This window comes from Zootoca vivipara, chromosome 6, assembly GCF_963506605.1.
Source record: "Zootoca vivipara chromosome 6, rZooViv1.1, whole genome shotgun sequence".
NCBI classification, from domain to species: domain Eukaryota; kingdom Metazoa; phylum Chordata; class Lepidosauria; order Squamata; family Lacertidae; genus Zootoca; species Zootoca vivipara.
The window spans coordinates 56,815,686-56,843,684 of NC_083281.1; the positions used below are offsets into that span (position 1 = coordinate 56,815,686).

A 27,999-nucleotide genomic window follows, 5' to 3' on the forward strand; every position below is an offset into this window, starting at 1 on the left:
TCTCATTAAACCGCATGGTCTTTATTTTCAGTGCCAATATTACAGATACAACACAAACGTCCCAGGAGGAGAACGAATTCAAATGGAATCCAGGACTCTGACAGGCTCAGGAAATGAAAAGGGCTGAGGGGGGAAAGCAGCTTTGCAGTGGAGTCTTGAGATGAGTCTTTCTGCAGGCAAATGGTGCCCCCCCTTTCCATCTTTAAGCAACACACATTTCCTTTCTACCCACCTACCACAGCTGACAGCCAAGGATCAGACAAGAGGAGTTCCAAGATTTGGGGTGGGGGGCACGCTGAAGAGCAACTTGCTGGAGGGAGCAGCCAGTCTCGTCCATCATGATGCTTTCTGAGAGGGAGGCACTGGCCAAAGAGGACTTGACGTTGCTGCCTCCGCCACTGAATCCTCCAAAGCAGAGCTTCTGTCCAGAACAGCAGGTCCACCTATCAATCCCCTTCTCAGACTCAAGCCACTGCCCTTGGGGTGTGCAGTCAAGCGTAGAAAAGGCCCCCCATGTCGGGGAACTCCAAGGAGAAAGGGTCTCCAGCATCCTTGGAATACATTTCCAACATGAACTCTGGATGAAAAGTGCCTGAAGGTGGTAACCCGGCTAGCAAGGAGCCGAAACAAAACTCGCTTCACTCACTCACTCACTCGCCCACGCCCACCGGAGGAGAGAAGGTGGCAGGCGGGGAGAAACAGTCGCACATGCCACAGTGCACCTCCCCTCCCCCCTATTCCAAAACAAGGGGAACGTGGCTTCTGTGGCAAGTGTGGCTCAGCAGCCAGGAGAGGAGAGAAGAGAGAGCGAGCCAGCAAGTGTCTTAAGAGATATGCTTCATCAAGGTGAGCAAGGCCAGTCCTCCTGCTCTGCAGCAGCCGCTGCTCTCGTCAGCTCCCCTGGCCATGGTGCAAGTGGGGGGATTTCTGGAGTCACAGCGCTCTGCCCAGCGTTCCTTCGGCCAACCAGGTGGGGTGAGGAGGGTGGGGCCAGAGCTCACTGCCAGGACTGAGTGGGGAAGTTGTTGACTTCTGCCAGGTCCTGCATTGCTGAGCCCTTGTGATTATATGTCAGCTTGATCCGCATGCGGAGCTGTTGCTACAAATGGGATGAAACAAGGAGAGGTGAAGAAGATCTGGGCAGGAGGGGTGAGGGGATCACTCTTGCAGAAGCTGCAGTGGAACCACCTCAATTTCGTTCAGTTAAATGGGTGCCAAAAGGCAGAGAATTCAATGCCCCCCCCACTGAACAGAATAGCCACAGCTAGAGGCCTTCAGAAACAATGCATGACCCATACCATCCAGAACTCAGAGGCTGGGCACCACTCCCAGCCCAGCTGCTCCTTCAGCCTCCATGCTGAACATGGCAGTAGGTCACTCACTTGCTCATTTGCTCACCTTCTGGGGGTTCAGGACTTTAATGACTTGTGTGATGGTCCCTGTGTTAAATGCTGGGATGACGCTGCTACTGGGAGACAGGAGCTGCAACTGGAATGTCTGGAGGGAGGCAAACAAAAGGAAGAAGGGGGCACACTTTCACCTGGTTTTCTGCTGCAACTACTGCTGCTGCTGCAGGAGACAGGAGGCCCAAAGCTCGGGCTCAACTCCAAGTACAGTGAAAAATGATGCACAGCACCTAGCCCTCTGCCTCTCATCAGAATGTGTTCCCTTTTCCTGCCACAGTAAGACACTTATGACCATATCAAAGACAAAGGGCTGGTCCTAAGGGTCCATCTACAGTTTTGGAACCAAGCCAGCCATAGGAGCTTGGAAGTCTGCCTGGAAACACTGTCTATCCCACTGCAGCTAGGAGGCCACCAAAGCAGATGCTCCTGACCCAAAGACTAGCCTCACCTTTGGTACCGCAGCCTGGAAAACAAAGTCTGTCATGTCCAGCTCGGTGCTGTTGGAGGCCTGTATTGTGATCACGGTGACGCTGGGGTTGGTGTTTGAGCGTTCAAAGGCAAAGTCAATCTTCAATCCATTTTTGTTGTAGGCTGTAATTGGGGGAATGCCTGTGGAGATGCAATACTGATCAGAGTCCTGGAAGGTGCCCTCTCCAACTGGCCCTTACAAAGTCTATAGTACACATTCCCCGCCCACCTCAGCCACTGCTCAAACAGCGAGGTTCTACAGTCCTACCAGCAGTTATGTCATTGAAGATGGGTTGCGAAGAAAGTCCGTCCAACAGAAATGGGGGTTGCGATATCTGTGGGGCAGGAGCTGGAGGTCCTACTGGAGCAGTTATGAAAGAAAGGGCAGGGTTAGGCTGAAGTTCTTCAAGGCAAGAATCAGCGCCAGTGCCTCCAACAAGCAAGAAATCTTGCCCAGTTTCTTCCCCGCACCCTTGAATCTCACTTCTACATGTCCAGAACCTCACCTGTTGGGTTGAGATCCCCCAGGAGATCCAGCAGCTCCCCACCAGCAGAAGCTGGTTTGTTTGGAGGGGCTGTTGAAATAATGGGAGTGATGTCGTTACCTCCCAACAGGTCCAGCAAGTCGTTTGCCTGGCAGGAAACACCAATTCAGACTGTTAAAGGCACTTAGCCAAGGAAGCCATCTAGTCTCAAAGCCTCCCTGAGCAACATTAGCTTCTGAAGGCTGGAGGGGGCCAGCAGAGAAAGCTGACTCCTGTTCCTGTGGGGGCTCCACAATTGCTCCTGCAGTCAGCCGTGGGCTGCAAAGCAACAGTTCCCAAAGGAGTCTTTGATGCTGTCTAAGAAAGCAGCAGCCCCATGCAATGTGGCTCTCTTGTTTGCAGGAAGGGAGGGAGGGATAGCTATCTTCTTGAGTGTTGCATTGGCAGCACCTTCTCTTACCTGGCTGGTGGGCTGGAGGCCAGAAGGGAGAGGTTTGGTCTCCAGCACTGTTGGCTCTGCCTCCCCATTGGGTTGAGTGACATCTGTGGGGCCATTGGTGGTCAGTTTCTCCATAACTGGCATTCTCTCAAGCAGGGCTGACCTACAAAGTGGCAAGGCTGTTACCTCCTGGGTAACTCACAGGCTAGGAGGAACAGGAGTTACTCCTCAGATCTGCGTGTAGAGAGGGGGCGAACTCCCAACCAGTCAATGTCAGAGACAATCTATTTTTAGTTGGTTCAAGTCCTCTATTTTTGCTATTCAAATAGGTCCAGCTGAGGCAAGCAGTAGCTTCCCCCAGTCACATGAACCAGTGTAAGAGACCCTACACTGTCTCTTCTATGGGGCTAATGGTTTGAGGCCTATAGAGGTCATGTACTAGAAATGGTTGGTTGCAATCAGCCCTGTCCCCTGTTCCCTGGGAGCTCTTGTGAAATGTTCACCAACAACAAGTGTCAAGCCAGGCAGAGGTCTCCTCCTCCTCACACTGACCAGACACCAAGAGGTCTTCACCTTCTTCAGGTGTGAGACCCACTTCTTAATTTACCACCATATGTTTGTAAGGTGGTGATACTGATTCTATCGCAACCCTGCAGGTTTCCAACCCACCAGGCTGAAGGTCAAAAGGCATGGGGACAGCAGTGTCCTCTAACACTCACCTCATGTGATCGTACTTCTTGAACAAGGCATTGTACTCCACTGCCCTCTGCTGGAGCTCCACATCAATGCTGCTGCCGTATATGGACACCACTTTCTTAATGCGGCTAGAGATGTAGGAAAGAAATGGTGACAAGTGGCAGCAGGGCAGGGGCTGCAGCTTAGCAGGGAGCAAGTACTTCTTCCAGCTCTGCAACTGTAGCAGCTGTGTGTGTCCTTTGGGGTCCTTGGGAATCAACTATGTTTCCTTGGACTAGTGGCAATGCCTGGCCTCTGTAACGCAGAAGTACAGCTGGGCCCCTCACCAGGCACTTCCTCCTCCTGTGGTTGGTTTTTTTTGGGGGGTGGGGGTAGGGGTGCTGGTTAAGATCCACAAAGTAAGGGTTCATGACGCTTGTACAGCAGCGAGCAATGGGATCCAGTATCTCCTGATTATTTCAAGGACTACAATAAAGATCAAGCAGCATAGGCAGAGCCCCCCACCCCACCCCTGAAAATACTCACTTGACAGTGCAAGTGAACCGAGTGGACAGCTTCATGATGGCAGTGAGGGCATAGCCTCGTGTGACAGACACAGACATGTTGGAGACTAGGACACTTTCCAATACATCAAGGACTTCATCCTCCGTGACCTGAGCAAGCCAAAAGGCAGAGATAAGAAGGATGGGCCATGAGCCAAAGGGGAGAAAACTTCACCAGAGGTCAAGTAAAATCTTTTATCCCTTTCAGTAGGCCTACCTGGATTGGCTCCTCCTCCTCACACTGACCAGACACCAAGAGGTCTCCATACTCTCCTATACACCAGGAAGCTACCTGCACCATGGGCTGCTACCAAGGAGAAAGAGGACAGGTGAACTCAGCAATGCCATCTTCTCACCCAAAGTAACAGAGGTTCATTGACACAATGCCTCCCCTCCCTCTCCCCTGCAACCCAACCCAGCATCACTCTGGGGACCTACTTGGGAGTAGTCACCCATGATGGCTTTGTAGAGTCTCTGCACAGTGTAGGCATGCATCTCCATGCTGTTGGTGATTAGCTGGATAAGGTTGGGTACAGCATCGTCACGAACGTAACTCCCTGCCTGGAAAGAGGACCCAGAGAAGTTTACAAGCCATCCATTTGATGTTTTATTGTGCTTTTAATTTTGTGGGGAGCTGCCCAGAGTGACTGGGGTAACCCAGCCTGATGGGCGGTAATAATAGTTAAAAATTATCATCATCCAAGAAAGCCAGGGAGTGGTACTCAAAAGCAGATTTATAGACACTGCTGTAGTCAATTAGTTTTTTTTATATACCGGTACAACTTTTCTTAGGGTAAAGATGGCTTACATAAAAAAATGCAGTAAGATTTAAAGCTACAATTAACTGCATCACCATTGCGTTTTTGGCAAGCAACCCCCACCCCCACCCCAATCAAACCAGCTTCCAAAAGCTACAACTCTTGCAGGTCTTTGGCAAGTCCTAAGTGGGGATGAGCTACTCTTGACTTCCCTCTGGCAATTAGGCCAGAAGGAATGGTGGCAAAAACCCCACTCCTGGCTGCCAATGACTTTCCCTCATGTGTCAAGGATCAATAGAGCAAGGTTTGATCAGAAGACAGTCTTTATAGAGGCTGGTCCTGGGCTGCCATTGCTTTAAAGGGTGATCTTAACCTGAAGCACCAGCACCACGAATTGGGCCCAGAAGAACTCAGGCAGCCCCTAGAACTAATGCAGCCTCGTCCTTCATTCATTAAGTCAATAGCAGCAGCAGCAGCCTGCACTTGTAGTGTAAACTCCCACACCATCTTCAGAGGCAGCCCCCATGCAAAATACATTGCAGCAGTCAGTCCTCAAGAGTTACAGGACTATGTAAAAATCCCTCTGTCCCCACCAAACAAGAACCCCTGGGAAGCTCCACCACCTCCACTGGTGGCTCTTGGACACAGAGAACTGATAAGCCCTAAGGCTCAGAACATCTGTTTGGGGATACAGGAGCGATAGACAGGGTCAGCACTCACCGTTGTCAAGACTCGCATGATTGTGTCTATGTGCCAGCGCTTAGAAGGAGCATATCTGAAAAAGCAGTAGTTGCAAAAGTGTGAGGACATTGCTTCTCCAAATGCTCCTTCAGTTCCCAAATGTAAGGCAGTTTTGGTTTTCCAGACAAGGATTAGTCAACTGCGTAGCCTGACTTGCTTTGGCTACACCTGCATAAATTTATTCCTAAGGTGCAATGTGCTTGACTGCACAGGAGAGAGGATGAAGCTAAATCCCTGCATTCCACCAGGGGCGAGTGACACTACTGCCATTTGGCTCACAGGGTGATGGTATCCAGGTAGCATTACCAGAAGGACCAGCATTGGCAGAGATGGGTCCAGCCTGAAAATGCTCCTCCCCAGCTGTAGCTGTGAGCAGCAAGTGGGAGTGAGCTGTGGCCTCCCAAAGTTGTGACTGCAGAGGTTCCGGTTTCCGCCTGCAGGAATGGCGGACCTGTTTTCCATCTCTCTGACCTTTGTAAGGAATTTGGCGGTTGCTAGGGGAGTAAATGGCAACCCCCTACCCTCTCCGGGGGTTACGGAGAGGGGCCGCTGGCCCGCGATGCCCCCAGACCCACTCCGACTGTTTTTGGAGTGGGGGGAGCTTGGGCTGAGCACTTACAAGGGCCAGGACTCCCGGACGCTAATCTGCATGGCGGGGATTTCCATGGTTAAAGAAGATAATTAGGCTTAAATCTATGGACATACTTCAGAAGGAGGGAAAGAAGCGCTGTTTACTGCTGAGAAATTTATGCTGCCGAGTGAGAGGAGTCAAAGATTGTACTGCATCTGGAAGAAGGATTGATGGGGACGGAGCGATAAGGGGAGTGAGTTTTTATTTTATTTTTTTTCTTCATATTGTTGCCTCGTACCTTCCCGGACGCGATGTCCTGGCTTGTTTGGAGTGAAAGAGAAGCAAAAGACTGTGTGAGTTGAACCTTATAACTGTTGTTACTGAGCATATTTTTTTTAAAGATGTGGAGTTGCCGATGAGAAAAGCCCCCCCCTAGTCGGACGGAAGGAGTTCTGAATGCGTTCGGAGGATTTATGAGCTGTGACGCACTTTAAATTGGAGCAGCGACCTGAAGCTAAGTTCAGCTATAGGGCAAGGAGATCCATTAATTTACCAAGAGTCTATGGTTTGATGTTTGGGTCTCCTGCCTGGAAAAGCTGTAAATTCTATAATGATCGTAAATTTTCATGGCCATGAGAGGAAAGCGAAAGTGCTTTGAGCTTTTTAAGATGGCGCTACTTCGAATTGCTTCAACGCAACAGGAGCTCCATTAAGAAGATTTATGGGGAGGCTGGACTGATTAACTCACACAGGAGAAAGAATATCTGTGAGACTTTGTTTGATATTTATATCAGCAGCTGGGAAATAATCGTGAAAGTGGAAAACATCTATGTGACTGTAAGGGGAAGATCTGGATTATTATGAACTTGAAGGACGATTTGAACTTTAGAAAAAAGACGGCAGTGGACAGTTGCGAGGAATTCCCAATTTCTTGAAGCATGGGAACCCAAATAAAAAAATTCTTTAGATGATTTGGCATAACATTCGGTCTGATTGATATATATATGTGTATAATTTGAAATATTGAATGTGATATAATTGGTTTTAATTGGAAAATTAATAAAAATATTTTTTTAAAAACAAAAACAAAGTTGTGACTGCAGAGCAGTTGGGGGGGTAGCAGGAGAGGAAGAGGGCCACAAATATGAAACACACACAAATTATTTGGATTCCTTACTTCTCTGCTGCAAGAAATATTCCCGAGGCACAGTCCGCCTTGAACTCTGGCTCACAGGAATCCAGGAAATACAGCAGTTCCTTCATCATTCCCCGGATATTGTTCCCATTCACGAGAGCAAAACTCAGCTCCATCGCCCGTCTGGAGAAGGGGAGAAGAAGGGATTCAGAGGAAGGGATTCAGCTCTGCACCACCAAGAGCCTACACATTTGCAGCCCCTTTACAGACAAGTCTCCCCATCACCCCAAAGAGCTTTCCAGAGGCCACAAATGTGCTTTGTCAGCTGCTTGAGTGTCATCATTGCGCCAGGCGCTCTGTTGATGGATCACTCTTAGGCTTCATCCTACAACAGCACTAGCCAAGCCAGAAGGCTCCCACCCCTCATCACTCTAGGGTCCCAGTATGAAACCTAAGGGGTAGCCAAGTTCAAAAACAAGTAGTAAGACAGAGCAAGCTTCTTGATTGCAGACCCAAACCCTTTAAAGCTAGAAAGTAGGTTACGTTAGGCGGGAATAAGTATTAGAGATGACAGCAACATGACACATCTATATAAAATGATGCATGGTGTGGAGAAAGTGGACAGGGCAATATTTTTTTCTCCTTCTCTCACACTAGAACCAAATTGGGTTATCCAATGAACCTGAATGTTAGATGATTCAGGATAGACAAAAGGAAGTACTTCTTCACACAGTGTATACTTAAATGATATTTACTCCCACAAGAAGCAGTGATGGCTACTAACCTGGACAGTCATAAGGGTGTTCCCTGTGGGAAAAGGGACCATGCTTTAAACAACAATGCCTCATAAGTAGCTTCTGGCTCACAGTGGAGGGCAAAGGAGACAGGTGAGGGGTGACAGAGAATGAATCTTAGATGGTTGGGCCACCTGGACCCACAGTCCTAGCATACCAATCTGACTCACCGTTTGATGGAGACGTCCAGATCTTTTAGGCAGTCCACAATGGTGCTTCTGTGCCGCTGTACAGCATTGTGGTCAGTCTGCACAGTCTTCAACAAGGATGTTAAAGCTACATATCTGAAAAAAGAGACCTGTTGCTTTAGACTATGGTAGCTGTTCTGTGTCACAGCACACTAGAAGGCTTTTGAACAGCACAGCCAGGCAGCCAAGGGAGATGGAGCAAGCAGGTTGAGTGACTTGCAAGGGCAGACAATGCAAACCTCCAGGCAATGGATTCTAACCCTCCCATCTGTATCAGAGCACCTTGGAAGTAAAAATGAATTTCTCCCAGAACCAATTCTAGCCAGGTAGCCTGCTAGACCAATAGGATGTGAAAAAAGAGCCCAGAATTTCACATGGTGCATGTGGTTGCGGAAGTATAGACCCAGGCAGCAGAAAGGACTGACCACTTCACCTGCCAAGGCTGCCCTGGCCACACCTCAAAAACAGCCAATATTGCCACAACAGACCTGGAGAAAGCTGTGCCTGCTCAAATGAGAACTTGTTTTCCATCCTGGACCTGTACTCTGACCTACCTGATATTTTTGTCATTATTGAGCAAGAATCGGCCTAAGATGTTAATGGCCAACACCTAGAAAGAGACAAGCAAAGATCTGGATTTAGAACCTAGAATACATTTTAGACTGTATTTGGTTGTATATAATTTTATGTTTACATGTGTAAGAGTTGAATTATATCAGATATCCGAAGTATGAGGACATTATTTTGTATTTTGTACTTTATATTTGGTAATTTGATGTATTTTTAATATTTCTCAATAAAGTCATTTTTAAAAAATTAAAAAGAAAAAGAAAGAGACAAGCAAAGAGACATGGGTCAGGAACATCTACTTGTTGATACTTTTCACTCTCCAGCCCAAAAACTCCCAAAGGGGATTGGATCTATGCGCAACCTCAGTGACCCAGATTCTTCCTTGTCAGCTGGTCTGCTTCCATGCAAGAGCCCTGAGCTGCTTTCATGTGACTCAAACATCATTTAGAGGTCAGCTCCCATGGGAACGCTTGGCTATGGCTGGAGAAACTGTGATGGGCCGGAAAGCTTTGTTTTGCTCAGTGTCTCTCCTAGGATCCCACAAACCCAAGATTACGTACTCGCAGGCCACTCTCAGACTTGATGTCCATGATAGTTAAGACGGTTTCGTAAAGAATGGCATTTCCCACATTTTTACTCGTTTCAGTATTTGTGGCCACCTGGAACACAAGACAGACAATCTCACTTTCTAGCTTCCTCCCTCTAGAACAATGCACCTTCCCTTCTGCCTCCCAACAATGATTTGGCAGGCTGCACCCTGCCAAATCCCCTCACCTGGGCAAGGATGTCATTCATAGCTTCACTTGAGTCATCGTCATTTCGGCCTAGAATTCTCAGCAACCGTAGGATTCGCACCTGAAAAGGACAAAGTTCTCCTTTTGAGCTACCATGGACCCAAGAAGGCTCTGGTCTTGAAGTCAGTCACTGCAGGATCCCCTCCATACTTGAGGGAGGAGGCTGGGGGGGGGGGGCTCCACTCCCTGGCCAACATTCACTCCTCTCCCAGCCCAGCATGTGCCTGGCCCCCAAGCCCTTACCTGCAGGAAGGGGTCGCTGATTCCAGAAACATCATGCTCGGGGGAATAACCAGACATGATGAGGTTCTTCAGGATACGGACTAGCTGGGGCACAAGCTGCAGAAGACAAAGAGCCATCAGCCACCTGATCTATAGCCCTGCTGTTGTACCTGACATGAAGAAGGGGTCCAAGGAGGAGTCTCTCACAGGGAAAAATGATATTAGATTCACCATCTGCAGGTGAGAGCTGAAGGGGCTCTCATTGCTGCTCAGCCCAACCTCACTGACCTTTCCACAGCACAGAGCCAAATAAGCCTGCTGGCCCTACACAGCCATGCTGCAATATACATATGAGTAGTCTGGTGGGCAACTGATGCCTCAAACTACTAACAGGAAGCAAATGGATTTGACCTGGCTCCCACTGGCTGAAGCTGCCTCCAGTATCATAGATAGTGTGCCTCTGAATACCAGTTGCTGTAGAATATGAATGGGAGAGGGGGCTGCTACCTATCACATGCTTATATGTAGGATTTCCAGTGGGGTTATCTGGTTGATCATTGAGGAAAACAGGAAGATGAAACTATGTAGTTCCTCTTTGTCCTGATCCACTTACAGCCAGGCTCTAACGGTCAACCATACAACTTCCAGAACCCAACCGTACTAACCTTCTGTGGTTAATAGAAAGCACACCAGCACAGAGATCCCCCTGCTCTTGGTGCTCACTTATGTGGCTGCAAAGAGGCATGTGGGCGTGGCAGGAACAAGAGGGAAGTCTCCAAGCTTAGAATGCTGATGTGGTCCCCCAGGGAAGAGGCTCTGTTTGGACAAGCAACCAAGCCTGACACAAAATCCCAGGTCAACTCTGAATCCACCAGAGGCCTCCGCTATTTCACTCTCAGCCTATCCCCCTACTTCTGCACCATTTGCTGTTTGAGCACAAGTTAGTAAGAATTGCAAATATTTGGACATAATTTTAAAACTGCTAAATGGATGCATTATACCTAAATGGGTTGTGTATCCAAGTCCTATTCTTGGTCCACCCGCTGAAATTAACCGACTTACTTTAGTCATGTCAATTAATTTCAATGGGTCTCCTCTAGCATTGGCTAATTTTAAATTGGTTAACAACTTTAACTTGGGGCCAAGACAGGATAAACCCCAAAGAGGATTTCCTTCTCAGTGCCTCAAGTTGAGGGGCGGAGAGCGAAAGGGCCTTTGTAAAATGAAAGACTCTGCTAAGATATGGCAGCTGGCCAAATATACAAACTTTAGACAATCTTTTAGGAAGACAGAGATCTTACTCAATCTCATTGCAATATCTCATCGCTTGGAACCCTGCTTAGTCATGTCATGTCACCGAGGCTTCCCATACCCACCATTATTTTGCTCTAACCATGCACGAGTCATAACCAGTGATGATGGGACAAGCATGAGGAGGCAGAAACAGCTGTAGAGATCAATCTCCAGCCAAGCAGAAGCAAGTAGGGAAGGAAGAGGAGTATCTCTGCCTTCAACAGCTGCCCATAGCATGAAGGCACATTGCTCTGAACAGGGGCGGTTCACTCTTCCACCTTCTCTGCTTACTACCCGTCCCACACCTTGTACCAAGCCAATGGAAAACACCCACCATGAACAGCACAGATGCAAACCCCCCCTCACATCCCTCAAAGATCCATCCAACTGTAGCAGAGGGAGACTGTAGCAAAACCACCTCCATTTCAGGAGGACTGTAACAGAGATCCAAGGTTGCCTTAGGTATTAGGTTTAATCAGGGCATTAATAAACTCAACTACAAACACAATTAGTCAAGCTGCAGTATTAGTGCAGTAAGCAATGGATTGGCACAAACCTCAACAGGCCCAATGAAAGCATGCATGGGGGGCATAGGGGAGGAAGAAAAAGTGAGTGACTCTTACCTTTTCATTCTAACCCACCACAGCAGGATTCCAAACAGACAAAAGGGACAGAAGAGATGAAGCAGGCGTTAGGGAGAGGAGCAACAGCTCACAACATCAACCACCTCATCCACCTCCACCAGCAGCAGCGGCAAGACAAAGGGCAGGAAGGGTAACCAGGACAACAACACCTGAAGTACAACTGCACTCAACTCTCCCCAACTGGACCAACAGCTTCATCTACCTCCCTGGCCAGGTCCCTTCTGTGTTGGGCAACAGTTCTCCACGCACAGCCCCAACACTGGGAGGCAGGCTGGCAAGCAGAGGTGGCCCTCTCCATGGCTAAGCAGCTGGAGAAGCAGCGGCTCCTGCTTTGCTCAGGATCTCCCTGAGTTTTGAGGAATTTTCGGCTCCCGCCCCTCATATCATTGCTGAGGTGGTATCACTTTATTAAATGGAGAAAACAGAATATGCTTTGCAAGAGCAGCAGCTGGAGTGGCCTGGCTCAAGTGCACCACCCTGCCACTCAGTTCCACAGGAAAGGTAGAAAAGACATACCCTGGCATAAGCACAGGGACTTCCCAGCTGCAGGGCTTCCATTCAACCAAATGGATATTTTGCCAAGGAAGGACACATGCTTCTCTCCTGCAAGGCCAACCCATCAGCGACTGGAAACTGACACCCACATCAGTCCCTCAAAGGTAGGAGCCAAGCTGGCTCAAAACTCTGCCCAGAGGGGCACATGCAATAGGGTGACAAGTAGACAAGAACTTACCTTTCTAAAATGGGCTAGCATGTCTGGGCTTCTCTCACACATTTCCGTAAGGAGAACCACAGAAGTGTGAAGAACACCTGCCAAGAAAAGAGAAGAAGGCGCCTATGCTTTACATGGCCATCACCAAGGATTCGCCACAGCTGAAGTTGGACTATGAGAGACTGCAGGATTTTAAGGCAGAAGCTTGGCAGCTTCTAACCAGCAACCTGCCCTCTGAGCCTCACAGCACTTCTGGGCCAGGATCCTCTATACACAAGATAATCCTCTGTATGGAAGCCAGAAGTGGTTGTGGATGAAAAAGCAGAGAGACTTCATAGAATCATAGAAATATAGAGTTGGAAGAGACCACCATCCAGTCCAACCCCCTGCCAAGCATTGGGATTGGGCTGCATCCAGCCCCTGGGCCTTAGGTTGCCTACCCCTGTCCTAGCGCATCGTATAGCTTTCAACCCTTTTATCAGGCTGTCTCCTAAAACTAAACTTGCTTCCTCATAAAAGGCAGCTCATGGCATCATCACCCACAGGGAGGAAGAGAGCTAAGTTCCCGAATGGCTCTTTCCTTCCAGAAAAGTCCAGCTGCAGGAGATTTAACAAAGAGAAGGGTATTTGGTTGTTACTTTAGCTAACAAAGCCAGACTGGTTTGGCAGGATAGACCACTTAAGCCCAAGGGTGGAGAAACTGTGGCCTGCCAGAGGTTGTTGCTGGACTACAGCTCCCATCATCCCTGACTACTGGCCATGCTGTCTGGAGCTCATGGGAAGTGGAGTCCAACAACATATGGAGGGCCACAGGTTGCCCATCCCTAATTTTAAGTAGTCCTTCCATGATCCAGACCTTCACCCTACCACAGAAAGCTAGACAGGATCTCTCTTGGAAACTTTCCAAGGCCAAAGCAGCCAGGCCTTTTTACTCTTCCCTATGAGAAACTGCTGATAAAAGGATAAGCTGCAAGGAACTCTTTAGCCCCTCCCCCAAAGGCAGCACTGAACTGAGCTCCGTGGCCTGTAGAAACATGAGCAAAGCTTGGTAGCAAAGGGAGCCTCAAACACCTCTCTCCTTCAACCCCACAGCCAAAACACAAGTGAGGCAGATGCTGCAGAGTAGGAGAAGCCGGCTCTCCCCATTGCCCATGTTAATGCCTCCTTCATGCCAACAATACACACTACAGCAGGCTGGAACTCACTAGCTCTCAAGATACCTCAAAGGGCCAAGCCCATAAGGCTTGCAGCCCACTGCTAGATACAAACCATAATGGCTGCATACTGTTACTACTTCAGAGGGGCTATGCCTCTAAATACCAGTTGCTAGGAACACAATGTTGTGCTCCTGTCCTGCTTGTGGCACCAGGCTGGCCACTGGGAGAACAGGATACTGGAATAGGTGAGGTTTTGTTTTGACCAAGCAGTCAAGGGTCTCCTTCCATTAACCCCACTCCCTCCCTGCCTGAGCTTGATTGCACTCCCTGTTATGGGATCTGGCTTCCTTCACTCACCTGACCAAAAGTAACGCAGTGGAAGATGTCCCAGGTTCAATCCCTGCCACCATTAGGTAGGACTGGGAAAGCTCCCTGTTTCAAACCTAGCTGCCAGTCAGTCACCTGAGATAGGTGGCCCAATGGCCAAACTCAGTGCCAGGTAGCTTCCACTGTTCTAAGGGAAGGAGGGAGCAAGCAACTCAGAGTCCACCAACTGAGTTTCAGATCACAGAAACACAAAAAGTATACTTGGCTCTTGGCCTTGATGCACACGACATTTATCTACATGAGGATTTCTATGCCATTCCAAGCTGCCCAAGCTTTCTTATTGTAGCCCTTCAAGTCCTCATATTTCTCTAGTCCACCCCAAAAATACATAGTGTCTTGGCCTTTCCTTGCCACAGCAGGCCTTACCATGATTCTTCTCATTCAGCAGGTTCTTTGTGGCTGGCAGGAACATTTCCATAAGCTCAGGCACCTTCCTGATGACATGAACAGCACACAGGGCTGCCTATGGAAGAATTGGGGGGGGGGTGGAAAGGGGAGTGGTCAGCAGATGTGCAGGCAGCCCCCTACACAGAGACCCATAAAGGGGATACCTCTTGAGAGAGAAACACTATGTACTTTATTTGCATTTTAACTCTAGTTCTGCTAAGTCTTAATTGTGGGCACAAAGAGACCACCCACTGCCAAGGGCCAGTCAAAAACTCCTTGCAAAGATCTGGGCAGTGCGACTTCCTGCTGACATTTGAGAGGAAGCAAACCACAATCTTAATGTAAGAAAATGGAAAAGCTTACAGATCAACAGATCTAGAGGACTCCCCCTCCTTTTGGGGAGGGGGTCCCTTAAAGTTGTACCTTTGTCCAATAAATAAATACCTTTTTCCTCAAGTAAGAATTAGAGGTTTTCAGGAGCTTCTCCACCTCCCCAGCTAGGTCACGACACATTTCAGAGGAGCCCATGCAGCCCAGGGTGCAGAGTGCCAGGCCTTGCACATACTGCGTGCTGTGATTAAGGTCACTGGAAGAGAGAGAAAGCAGCAATGCAAGGAATGGCTGGAATAAGGCACTCCCAGATACAAAGCAGTCGGCCTCAAGCTGACAGCGTGTCAGATAACCCTGGGGATAGCAATGGGCTAGAATGCTTTCCAAGGAACAAAGAACAACCAACTAACACTTGTCTCAGTCAATTATAACACAACTGTGTCCACCACACTAACTCATCTGTGGTCAAATGCCCCACAAGTTCAGTGGCATCTCTACTACACCAGAAAAAAATGACTTAAGTGTCTATTGAAGTCATATTACAGATACTCCCGCCCAGATGCCTTCCATAGCTCTATAGATCCAGGTCCAGAGACACACAGCAACAAGGAAGAGAGCTATATGCAGCATGGTGGGGCATCTTAACTGCTCCCATAGGCGGTAGCTTCAGCTCTACAAGGCAAGCAGCTTATTACTGCCTTCCCAAACCTCCAACACCACTTTCTGGCTGCGATCCTCAGAGGAGGGTGAATGACCAAGGCGTGCTGAACTTCAAGGCTCAACAAGGATATTCCAAGCCCTGCCAGTAGGTCTACCTTTGCAGAATAGCTCTCTATTCCCACCCTAGAAATGAAAAAGGCCTTACTTCTTGATGCAGTTGGTCATGAGAAGGTGGACGTCCTGCCTCTCATCCAGCAGCAACATGGCTCCAAGGTAACCAATGCGCTTGTCCGTGAATTTCTGAGAGGCAATCAGTTTGAGGCACTCCAACTGCAAGAGGGGGCAGAGAAGCCAGAGGGAGTGACTCTCCCCAATGCTTCCAACATTTTTGTCACACTCACCGTGACAACTGTGCTACCATACCCTGGTGATTGATCTGCCTTACTACCAACTCCCTCCATGATTCTTAGGCTGGAAAGAAGTCTTGACAGTTGTTGGGTTGCTTCACTGTCAAGGTGTCCAGCACATCTCACCTCCAAGCACCAAGCTGGCAAGCTGCTCTCCTGCACTCCCCTGAGGAGAGACCAGCATGAAGCTTCCTTGGCGGTGGCTGCTGCTGGCTGGAGGCACCCTGAAAAGTGACCAAATAAGTGGCCTTTCCTGCAGGGGACGGGGGTGGGGTGGGGGTGGCAGCAGGTGCTGGGTGGAGGTGCTCAGGGCACCTCTGTCCAGCAGTGCCTTAGCCAGGATGCTCCCACTTGCTTTTCCTGCAGGAAAGACAGTGGTGGGTGTTAGAAACCTGGTGACAACAATTTTGGGCTTTGGGTTGTGAGGGATGCCAGATGAGAAAGGTTGAAAGAAAAGAATGAACTGCAGCTATGGACAACTGAGTCTGTAATGAAACCTGAGGGTTCAACCAGGGCTCAGCAGTTACTACAATGCTCAGACACACCATTACTTAAATCCCCTTCAGTACATGGGTTCAGCCATGAGAATGAAATGGGTCCTAGAACTGAGCACTTCTGTGGTAGCTAAATGCCTCACAGGATCTGAAATATTTCAATGTCATTTAAAATCAAGGTTTGAATTTGCTCGCAAATCCTTGCTAAAAGCAAGTCCCAATTAGCCTTGGGGCTGTCTGTAGGAAGAATGTTGGTGCTGGTCTAAGTTTGCCTGTCATTAAGGCTGGTGGGAAAATGATGGCAGGGTAATGCTTCACTCACAATCTCTTCAGCACCACAGCATGAATCTACACAGGATCTGTCTAGTCTTTACAGCTGCAGAAGATCAATGGCAAAGCTGCTTTTAAATAATCCATTCATTCTGCTTTCTAAATCCAGTTATTTCCCAATCACGCAGTACCCAGCTTAGGATAAAGTTTCAGGTTAGCTTGATAAGCTCAGTTGGTTAGAGCATGGTGCTGGTAACACCAAACTCACAGGTTCGTATTTCCATATGGGATAGCTGCATATTCCTGCACTGCAGGGAGTTGGACAAGATGATCCTCAGGGTCCTTTCCAACTCTACAATTCCATGGAACTCCTGTATGAGGTCTAGCAGAAAAACACATGTGCCGAAGAAGAGGCAATTATGCCAAGAGCTTATGGCCCACCTCCTAGGCCTTCCTGATGTTCTGATCGAACTCTCCACCATGGTATGCCAGGAAGACAAGGCACAGCAGCAGCAGCAGCACTTAAGGCTTGGACGGAGAGGAGAAAGGTTTCTACCTGTACCCAGCCTGTTCAAATGCCTGCCTGCTTCCTACATGTAGAGCTTAGTTCAGTAACCTGATATGGGTGAACTGCTCCTTTGATCTAGCTGAGCAGAGGAGGAGCAACTTTGACACCAATATATCCCATTTCAGCTGGAGCAAGAGAAACAAACCACGCTTTTCCCATGGTTCACTCTTTCAGGCCTTTTTACTTGGTGGCTTGGGCTCAGGAAGGACCTTTTGCTGGTCTGGTTGCCTTTCCAGTTCCAGAAACATGGCAAGGCAGCAGCAAGAACACAGCCACACTTTCCCTACCCATAGCAGAGCTGCCCATTATCCCTTTGCCAGCCTTGGTCCCCCTAGCCTTGTGCCCTTGCACAGAGCCCAGAGCACTGTGAATGGCCCATTGGTTTTAATTCCCAACAGAGGGCTGATGCACTATGACCAGGCCATGCAGTGTGGCTGGAGAGCTCCATCATAAAACTTCTGCTCATCACATGCAGAACCAGCACCTGGAAACTAAGACTGCACATAAGTCTTCCTGTGAATCTTCTATCACACCACACACACCAGTCAATTTACAAGCAACTTAGAAAGCAAAATTAAATGCCATGAAATGAACTCCCTGGCCACAAAACAGAGTAGAACAGCTCTTGGGAAAATTTAAGGAATGACTTAGACACTCTTTAAAGATCACAAAATATATCCTTTGCTACAATAAGATGATGAAATAAAACCATGAGGATTGTGACATGCTCCTTCTTAGGTTTCTGTGAGGCACATCAAAATAGTTCTCTTCCACAAAGGATTTCCAGCCCAAGGAAGCACTTGAGGAAGCCCAAGTAAGCATGAGGAAGACAACTGTGCAGTTTCCTACAGGTTGCAACTTTGAAGATACTTTGCCAGCATGATGAGCTTCCTACTAAACATCCAAAGCTAGGAATTTGCAAAGGGCTGCTGCCACTGCTGATGAAAAGAAGAGGGCCTACCTGTCCAAAGTGTGCAGGGTAGCCCAACATGTGCATGTAGAGCAACTTGGCCACATTCCGGCAGCGGTAGGTGTTGTCCTCTTCTCGGAAAGATGATCGGATGGCAGCACATTCTTTTTGGATCATCTCCCTTTCTTCTGCCTGGGTCCGTGCTGTCCGGATGGTCCGGATCAGCTCCCGGAGTCTGATGGGGGCTGGCATCCTCTGAGAAAAGAGATAATGGGGGGAGGGAGAGAGAGTGAGCAGGGAATTAAACCTTGGCAGTTAAGTCTTTAAAACAGTACCCCACGAGAAACTGTAGAGAGAGGCTGGTAGGGTCTCCTAGCTGGCCTTGGTTATCCTGACAGAACTCTCTATGGTTCAATCCACGGTGTTTAGGTATTTATCCCAAGTCAGCCATCTCTGCCACAGCTGGGACTCCAGAATATTTCAGCCTCAAAAAGTCTGTCTTCCCTGCAAGTGGCTTAAGATATCTGTAGTAAGGAAAGAGACATGGTATGTAATGATGTATTCGCTGCAGCTCTGTCTCCACTACTGCATGTGCTCTTTACAACACATACAGCTCACCTCTCCTGGCAAACCCAAGAAGCTGATACTTTTTCCCCTGTGGCTGGTCCCTAATCACCAGGAATTTCTGCCTAAATTTGCATACCAGCACAGATAGGAGCCTCCTCCCTCCTTCTGCCATCCCCAAATAAGGCAAAAGTCCTAGATTAATCAGCGACTCGCCCTACACGACCTTCCTGAGCCTTGGATTAAGCCCTGCTTGTGAAAACAAACCCAAGGTTGAAGCAAACCAAATTATGCAGTCATAGAAGCATCTGAATCTGCCCGCCCCAAGGTGAAGGTGTATTTACAGGATCTAGCAAACCACAGGAACACCTCTGGCTCAAACCCAAATATTCTACTTCACTCTGGATTTGCTTTTCAACTAAAGGAAACTCCCATTACCGTGTTTCTCATATTTTAAGGCATCCCTAAAAAATAAGGCATGGCAGGATTTTCAAGACCTTGCGAAATATAAGGCATACCCCAAAAATAAGACATGAGCAGGACCCGGCAAAGGCAGCAGTGCGCGCTTTGCCGAGCTCCAAGCCGGCGGCGGGCTGCTGCTTTCCCGCTCAATTTCCCTGCCCCCTCTCGCGAGACTCGCCGCCGGGTCCGCTCTCGCGCACATGGCCCGGTGAGAGGGAGCCTCCCCTGCGCGCGCGTCTGCGCTCACCCTCCCCCCTCCCTCCCCCTTTTCGGCCCAGCGCGCCGCCTTGCCTGTTCGTGTGCCGCGCATGTGAGGCGAGCGGGAAGGCAGGAGACCCAGGAGAGCCTGGCGGCCGCCGAGAACCCCACCACCGCTCTTCCCGCCCAGGACGAGGGGCCCGGAGGAGGAGAGCCCGGCGGCGGCGGAGGAGAAGGAGAAAGAGGCGGCAGCAGCAGCGGCGACTCAGAGGCCGAGCTGCTGGACGGGCCTTCCGCGGAGGAGCCTGTGGGGAAGAAGGAGCTGGAGCCCGAAAAAGGCGGCAGTGAGGAGAAGGAGGAGGAGGAGAAGCCGCGAAGCAGCAGCCCGCCGCCGGCTTGGAGCTCGAGCCGGCAAAGGTACCGTAGCAGCGGCGCTTTGCCGAGCTCCAACAGAGCGGGAGCTGGCAAAGGCAGCAGCGCGCACGTTGCCGAGCTCCAAGCCGGCGGCGGGCTGCTGCCTTTGCTGGTTCCCACTCAGTCGTGGCTCGGCAAAAAATTAGACACCCCCGAAAATAAGCCATAGGCTTATTTTCTTCGGGAAAAAAAATATAAGACATGTCTTAAAATATGAGAAACACGGTATATTTCAAAGCAGCCTTTGGCCCCAATGCATGGGTCACTCTCTGCTACCCTGGTCTGTTTATCTTCCAAACAAAAAGAAATAAATTATCCACAAGGCAGGAGGAAAAAGTATTATTTTCAAGGCCCGGCATACATTACTGCATAATACGAATATGTACATTACTTCTAGGAATGAGAATGGTCATTCTGATATTGTACAGTTGTACCTTGGTTCTCAAATGCCTTGTGACTCAAACGTTTTGGCTCCCAAACGCCACAAATACATAAGTGTTCCGATTTACGAACTTTTTTGGAAGCCAAACATCGATTGAGTACAGGAAGCTCCTGCAGCCAATCAGAAGCCGTGCCTCGGTTTTTGAACATTTTCGGAAGTCAAGCGGACTTCCGGAACAGATTCCGTTCGAGAACCAAGGTATGACTGTATAGTTCTTTGGAATTTAAAATGCATGAGTCTGTATATACATCTCATACACAGTAAATTATAGCCAAGTTTACTGTTACCATGATGTAATAATACTTACAGAATGGACATATTTTTAGACCAGTCAAACACACAAACCTAAGTTTCAGTTAGCACAGCTGAACATGAGCAAGGAAGTGTCATTAACATTGTGAAGACAATTTCCATGCCGACATGACATCTTTCTCCTGAGGACCTGATGGAGACAATCAGGGTTTCATTCAAGTCCTTTCCGTCCAGACAGCTCTGCCCCTTTCAGGCTGTTCAGTATGGCTGTTTCTCAAGCCTTTTCAAAGCAAGGATAGCAGAGCCTGAGTGGGACAGTTCCAGAAGGGTGGGACATCCCCTTCCCCACTTTCCCAGTACAGCCTTAAGCAGACTACTTCCAGTATACTCCCAACCCAGTGGTTAACTAAAAACTGAGCCCAGCACTCAATGGACACCAGCACTGCTGCTGCTTCTCACATGCGACTGAACCCAGAGCTGATTCCAAATGCACTGAGTCCAAACAATGAAACCCAAGAAAAGTCTATGCTATTACAGTGGTGCCTTGACTTACAAACGACTCAACAACCGAATTTTTTGACTTACGAATGGGGCAAATGGTGGCACGCTTACGAATTTCTCGACATCCGAACGGAAACCGCGGCGGTTTTAGATAGGGTTTTTTTCAACTTACGAATTTTTAGATGGGGTTGCTTCGACTTACGAATTTTTCCATTTCCAATGCATTCCTATGGGAAATCACGTTTCCAATGGCGCTTTTCGACTTACAAATTTTTTGACCTACGAAGGTGCCTTCGGAACGGATTAAATTCGTAAGTCGGGGCACCACCGTATTTAAAACCATGGGAAGAAGCTAGGTAGGCCAACTCTAGGCCTCTTCTAAAGGTGCTTCATCAGTACAAGTCACATTACAGTGGGTGTGGCTCTTGTTTAGTTAGTTAGATCATTCAAACTGTGACTACACCAGTCCATTCAGAGATCACACTTGTTAAGGGTTGTGCAATAAATAACGGACAGAAATCCTAAACTATGCAGCTCTTGACTGAGCACTCAGCATCTGTAGCTGCCTACATTTTGGACTGATGCATTTCATAAAAACTACAAAATGTGGTTAAGATGTTCAACAAGCTACAGAAACCACTGCAAGTTCTCTCTTATTGCTTGTGAAATCCACTTGTGCCAGCCCATTAGTGTGGGGAGCTCGCAATAAAGAACACAGCGGGAGACAGAATGTGGATCCGGAAGGTCGCCCAGAACGAAAGCAGGTGCCCCCTTTTATTGAAAATTTTAAGAACTGTCAATGTTTAACCAGAGGTGCATCCTTCATCCAATGACAATTGGTCAAGCCCCAAAGAGATGGTGTTCTTGCATAGGTCACATCCTGCCAACACCCCAAAAACCCATCATAAGGGAAGTCCCTGTTTCTCAAGTTCACCACGACCATGCCTCTGTCACCTGCCCACTCCTCAAACATCCCCCTCCTCTCTAACTCGTGATCCTTGGGGTTTTTCCACCACTCTGACATTTTCCCATTGTCTTCCTCCTAACCTGGGTCTGACCCTTCAGGCTTGGACCAGCCTCCCCTGTTCTAACCTGCTCTAACCAGTTCCATCAGGATCCTCCCAACTCTGGCCAGTCCAGTAGTGACCTGCTGCCCTCTAATGTCCCCCTGACCCAACTTGTGAATGCGTGTTTATGCATACTGACGTACAGGAAGGTTTGCCAGCACTGTACGTTGCGTTTGACAGCTGAGGGTTTTGACAGCTAGCTTTCTATCTGATGCGGTTTGCCGACATCAATCTAAAATCACTGCTACACATTAGTTTCCCAAGCTGATTTTATAAGGGCCTCCTCACATCCAACTTCCACTACCGTATAATTACAGAGCCATCACTTTCAAAAGAAGGTGGCTGTCAAGTAGGAGAAACAAAGCAAGGACACAGGCCTTTCAGGTCATTCTGCTAGTGCTAGCTACAGAGCTGGAAGGGGACCTCACAAATCATCCTAGTACAACCTCTTGCAGATGGATGGAGGAGACATATTACTACACACACCAGCCCCAGAAGGTTTTAAAGCAGTAGCTGGATGGCCACCATCTTCCAAGGTATTCTGAACTGCCACTCTTTGGTAGGCTGAACAGTCCTACCTGTCAAGCAGAGTGTAGTCAGCAGGTGGGTGAAAGACATGGTCTCTGATGAACCTTTCACTTATGAAGGCAGCCCTGTATCAGGAAGTTTTTAATGCTTGACATCTTATGTTTTTCTATGCGCTGGAAACCCAGCCAGATGGGTGGAGCATTATTATTATTTGAAAACTTCAGCATTAGTTTTTTTCTTTAACATTGATTCCCTACTTTTCCATCCCAAAACAGAATGTTCAAACCACTGAACCACCATCATAAATCCTAATACTAATAAAACAGCACAACTCACTCTAATGCAGCAGCAATATAAATCCAAGGCGCACACAGAGGAAAAACATCTGAAAAATGCATGGCTCAAGCCATACTGTTCTGACCTGTTGCCTGAAGAGAAAAAGGACGCCATCGGCTGAGTCCATGGAGAAGAGTCTCATAACCAAGGAGCCTCCACCATCACCAAGAAAGCCTAACCACATATGTCCACATGCCATAGGTGGGCCCCAGAGCAGGGCTTCCCTTCAGCAGCATCTGCAGCAAGCAGGCAGTTACCTACAGAGGAGCTGATTCCATGGAGTTCCAAACCATCCAGGCAGAGACTGACTCTAGGTCAAGTTTTCTTGAACTCTAATAATGTGCTCTCAAGCCCATTCTTGGGATCAAATGGCTGTTTTCATTCCTGTTATCAGAAATAGTTCCCCTATTCCGGTCCTGTTTACTGGGTGATTTTGCATTTATCCAACCAACCTCATTCTGTTAACTATATTTCTGGACTTTGCTTCCAAATCAACATGCAAAAACGATTCCCCTTCTCCAAAAGCCTCCCTTTCTGTTAGCGAGAACAAACATGCTTCCCAAGACACTCCTCTAGCACTGCCCCCTGCAACACAACATGAAGTCGACAAGAAGTCTGCAGCCTTCCTTCACAGATAGTCCATGTGCTGGCTGCAAGCAGAGGACTCTGTTCAGGCAGAGAAATCCCATCAGAGCTCTCTATAGCCACCAGTCTCCAAACTGGAGGCTTCTCATTAAGGAAATATTTACAGTTACTGTATGCATTCTTTCATTCCACAATTTACATTTGCCACCAACATAGGGACATAGTAAGCTGCCTTCTGTTTGTGTCAGACCACTGGTCCATCAAGCTCAGAACGGTGACCCTGGCACCTTCTACTTGCAAAGCTGGTGCTCCACTACTGAGCCAAAGTCCTTCCCCATGCCATTATTGATTCATGCATGTTATTAGATGATTTATGTCCCCAGAGTATCCAAGGTGGTTTATGGAAAATAAACCACAGCACAAACTGCAGGTATTTGCAGGATACTGGAGACTGACCAGACTTCCAGGTCTGATCATCTGGTGACAGAGAAGCAGAATTATTTCCCTTTCCCCAAGTGCTGACCAGGGTAGACCCATGCCTGCTAGAGAGTCTTGTGCCATCTCATGCCTTCCAACCCACTTATTGCCAGTTCTGTGTGGATTCCTTAGGAAAGGAAGCTGTTGCCATAATTACACAGGAGGATCCTGGTGGATCAGAGCAAGCATACGACCCACAGTGAACCAGCTCCTTCCATGTTTCACGAACCAGCTTCAGTTTCCATCCAAAGCTCTGCTTAATGAACAAACCCACTCCCAGTTAAGGAGAAGGCTCTCAGGCTGCCTCTAGGATCCAGAAGTACTCATGATCTAACTTCTACTAAGACACTTTGGAAGAGCTTCATAGCAAGTCACCAGCTTCCAGAGTAGCCAACATACCACAAGTGCCTTTATTAAGTATGACATTTTAAAAATAATCTCTGGTAAACAGATGTTTAGTAAGAAATGCTCTGATAGCTATCTGTCTAATGTGGCATTCACTCACCAGGATGGAATTTCTGGTTGCCTATGACTACCAGGTGAGTTGTTAGGTACATGCAAGGCTGTCCTAAAGCTCATCTTGCAATACTAAAGTTGACCCCACCTCTCTTCAGGTACTCCAAGGAATGAGTCACAAGATAAACCAAATATAAGAACTCTTTCAAAGTAGCAACACTCTTAACGGAACTTTCACAATGAGGGTGGGTCCTGATACATACCAGGTACAGGGTTAGCTCTACAGAACAGAAATTTGGGATCTACCTCAGGCAGCAAGAGGTCTCAAGACAGCACTGTTCAGATTGCAAACAGTTTCTGATTGCAGGCCCAAAAAAACTCTCAGAAGATGCCCAAGCTGAAGAAACAATAAAAACAGGTCTTTGGTTCAAAAACACCTGCAACTACTCCTAAAATCCAACTCTGCCATAAGATGGTCAACATGCAAGCCAACATACAAAGTAAAGTTTATTAACTATGTTTGGGAGGAGAGAGACAGAATGCAATTCACTACCGTGTTTCTCCAAAAATAAGACACCGTCTTATATTTATTTTTCCTCAAAACACACACACTATGGCCTATTTTCAGGGGATGTCTTATTTTTTTCCTCCTCCTCCTGCCGCGGCTGGCATTGCTGCTGCGCCTATCATTACGTCTTATTTTCGGGGTATGGCTTATATTCCTTGAATGCTTAAAAATCCTGCTACGTCTTATTTTATGGCTACGTCTTATTTTCGGAGAAACAGGGTACCTCAATGCAGGTACGCCCGGAATTAACAGCCAGACTTTGTTAACAAAAAAAGTGACAGTGCAACCATACTACTGGGGGGGAAAGTGTTCTACAAATACAAAAACATCCAGAATAAGCTCACAGCAGTGTTAGAAACTATGATATGTAAGTTAGGTGCCAAAAGTCTCCTTAAACCAAGGTCACAGTTATCACAGTCACCACAACAGAATATCTAGTTGCCATTTGAGGGTAAGACAGCCCTAAAGTCTTATTTTTCAAATGATAGACTAATTGTGATTGATTATCAGTGAAACACCTGGCTAGTTCAGATGACTACCTTGAACTAGAGAATTAAAGAAGAAAAGTCACTTGATGCAGGGACAGTCCACATATATATTAGCCTATTCCTACGTCTTTTTCTTAATGGTGACACTGACCATTCATAACATAGGAATGTTCTTCACAACTGTGAGAAGGTCAGTGGGGTGGGGTGGGGTAAGTGAAGACAAACTACAATAATTAACTAACGTTGCTCCTGTTCAGGCTGCACACAAAAAAAGCATTTTGGTTCCTGAAATTCATTCTGATTGTGCAGATAAAATATAACTGATAGAATTCTACAGTGTGTGAAAACAGTCAAGAACCAATGATCCCCAGCCATACACCTGCAGATGGTTGCTATGACAGGCGCTCTCCTAGCATTAGGGCATCTTCACTTGGTTGCAAGTGGTCAATAGTCAGGTGCAAAATGCACCTGGCTAATTTTGGACATTGGCCCATAGCCAACAGAAATTCAACAAAGGTTAAGACCACAGCATTCAGACAAAAGACAAACATACTCCAGCTGCAATACTATCTAAAAGCAGGTCTTCCATTTCATGATAGATCTTTGAACTACACCAAACTTAGTCAATGTAACAATTCTGCCCAATCGTCACAATTTCTTTCAAGAGACACAGAGGATTTTCAGCATACACTAGTTAGACATTTTATAAAAGAGAGGCCCTCTGTCAGACAGGTTCTGTTAATCATTAGTGATAAGGTAGCACCATCATTCCACATGATGCTTTGCAGAGAATCACATCAATATGAGCTTACAGTTTCTAAATTTTAAATGGCAGATGAAGGAGAAATGTGAGCAAATACTCCATGTTGCAACAATAAAGGTGAAACCAAAGGCATTAAACAACAGGCTTCAAAGTGAACATGTGTTTTGAGGAAGTGTTTGAAGAGAAGAGAAAGAGATATAGGGTGTCACAAAGGGTTTCTTGCAAGGAGTTCGAGTCTAGGGGACAGAAAACTGGGCAATCAAGCTGAAGCAACTAAGGATATGGGCAGGAATATCCATATTAAAATAAAGTTAAGTTTCAGAAGGTCTGCAGATGTTGAGTAACCCTCCTCCAACTGTTACTCATCTACAAGAGTACTGTAGTGCTAGATAACTCCTTCACAATCATTAACCTCAGTAGGAAAGCAACTTATCTCATTTGTAAGACCCTTAGGAATTCTTACCATCAAGTGGAATAAAACTTTTGTTAAATAAAAATAAACAAATATTTCCCTCTTGACAGAAGGGCAAGAAAAGGAACTGCACTGGCTTCTTCAAGTCAAGTTGACAGGTGAGCCAGCTGGCTGGACTGCCCTCTCACTTCCCTGCACCCACCCCTGGGTCTTGGCCTTTCCTTTCCCCAGCGCTCACTGAACAGCCATTCTTTGCAAAGCGTCGGAATCCACATCCAACAGCCTTGAGCCTTTTCCTAGTGTCGACCCTGCCATAAACGGGAGTGACTCAGTCTCTTTCCCCGACGAGGTGTTCCTAAGCCCCTTGCTCACAGGGTCTGTCAAGGAGCGAGCCGAGTCTCTTTCTTCAGGCCTCGGGTAGGAGCCGATCCGATCGCCGGAAGCCCGGGCGAGCTGTACGGGGGTGAACTCCGGCACGGCGCGCGGAGAAGACTCTCCTCGTCTATAACAGAAGAGGCCACAGGTACTTCCGAAGACGCCGACAGCAGAGACAGAACTGGCCGGGCGAGGAGAAAAACGCCTCGAACAGCGGGAGGGAAGTCATGAGCTAAGGCTGGCCTTTGCTCAGGACGCGGCGGCGCGGAAAAGGGAAGCGGACGGAGGAACAGCCACCTCTTGCCCGGGAGGGCGAAGGGCCGCTCCGGCAGGGGCAGCAGCACCGCCAGGCCTCACTAGCCAGCTGGCGAGTCAGACGGCAGCAACCCTCGCGGAACACGGCAGCGCGCTCCCTTCTTGCGCTAGGAACCGGCGTTTCTCCCCTTAGCCAGCCGACCCGCCCGCCGACCGGAAAGCGGCCGAGCCCTCGGCGGCCAAGGCTCAATCAGTCCCGGGAGGCGGGGCGGGAGGTGGCAGCGGCTGGCTGGGCCTTGCCCCGGGCAGCGGCGGCGGGCCCAGGATCCTACCGCCGAAGTAGAAGCATCAGCAACCCCTACGCTGCCTGGCAGCGCCCCTCCTCTCTCCCCGCGCGGGACTCACCGGGCCGGATCCCTACGGCGAAGGCGGCGGCGGCAGTAACTAGAGCCTGGCATCCAAAATGGCGGCGGCGCGGCCTCAGCACCGATACCGCAGGCGGAGGAATCTGGAGACCGGGACTTACTGACTGCTCTCTCTCAGAGCACAGCGCGGCGATAGCCTGCTGCATCCATTAACTTTGCTGCGTCCTCCGTCGCCGCCGGCCGGTGCGTTTCCTGGCCAGGCAGAATGCTCGGCGCTTGGAACCGCGGTAACTGGCCCCAGAACTCGTTTCCTCCGCGGAAGTATCTGTAGCGGTGTCACACGATTAGCGGTGAGACTGCGCCGTGGCAGGTAGTGATGACGTCAGACGCCTGCCTAGTCACCGCTGCGGCTGTGCTCACGACCTGCGTCCGGCCGGGTCGTATTAGCGAACATTAAAGTTCC

General features: G+C 48.4%; 1 protein-coding gene and 1 non-coding gene across 4 annotated transcripts; both read right to left on the bottom strand.

Moving 5' to 3' along the window:
• Positions 1 to 27,863, bottom strand: AP1G1 (adaptor related protein complex 1 subunit gamma 1). Of its 3 annotated transcripts, none has more exons than XM_035117103.2 (23): positions 27,698 to 27,863; positions 18,080 to 18,283; positions 15,585 to 15,709; positions 14,834 to 14,975; positions 14,369 to 14,465; positions 12,480 to 12,556; positions 9,831 to 9,926; positions 9,568 to 9,648; positions 9,354 to 9,452; positions 8,778 to 8,833; positions 8,206 to 8,319; positions 7,284 to 7,424; positions 5,515 to 5,569; positions 4,475 to 4,597; positions 4,254 to 4,343; positions 4,020 to 4,147; positions 3,518 to 3,622; positions 2,820 to 2,961; positions 2,381 to 2,507; positions 2,143 to 2,232; positions 1,855 to 2,015; positions 1,399 to 1,497; positions 1 to 1,099 (listed from the first exon to the last, which is right to left on the bottom strand). In XM_035117103.2, the coding sequence occupies exons 1-23, from the start codon at positions 27,740 to 27,742 to the stop codon at positions 998 to 1,000; spliced, it is 2,499 nt and encodes an 832-aa protein (XP_034972994.1). In that variant the 5' UTR covers positions 27,743 to 27,863; the 3' UTR covers positions 1 to 997. The 3 variants fall into 3 exon arrangements, with proteins under 3 accessions (XP_034972994.1, XP_034972993.1, XP_060131988.1); XM_035117102.2 differs by having other exon boundaries at positions 2,143 to 2,235; XM_060276005.1 differs by having other exon boundaries at positions 2,143 to 2,235; positions 27,577 to 27,714.
• Positions 7,554 to 7,639, bottom strand: LOC118088070 (small nucleolar RNA SNORD71). Its single transcript, XR_004692930.1, has one exon. It is a non-coding gene; the product is annotated as a small nucleolar RNA SNORD71 (small nucleolar RNA).
• Positions 27,864 to 27,999: the final 136 nt, after the last annotated feature.

What these genes read in the sequence shown, in the direction of transcription:
- AP1G1 (XM_035117102.2), bottom strand. Translation starts at nt 27,742, where the DNA reads ATGCAGCAGGCTATCGCCGCGCTGTGCTCTGAGAGAGAGCAGTCA. An exon ending in TCAGCGACCCCTTCCTGCAG is followed by an intron (nt 9,649 to 9,830) that starts GTAAGGGCTTGG and finishes TGTCCTTTTCAG; the next exon opens with GTGCGAATCCTACGGTTGCT. An exon ending in AGTCTGAGAGTGGCCTGCGA is followed by an intron (nt 8,834 to 9,353) that starts GTACGTAATCTT and finishes GTCTCTTTCTAG; the next exon opens with GTGTTGGCCATTAACATCTT.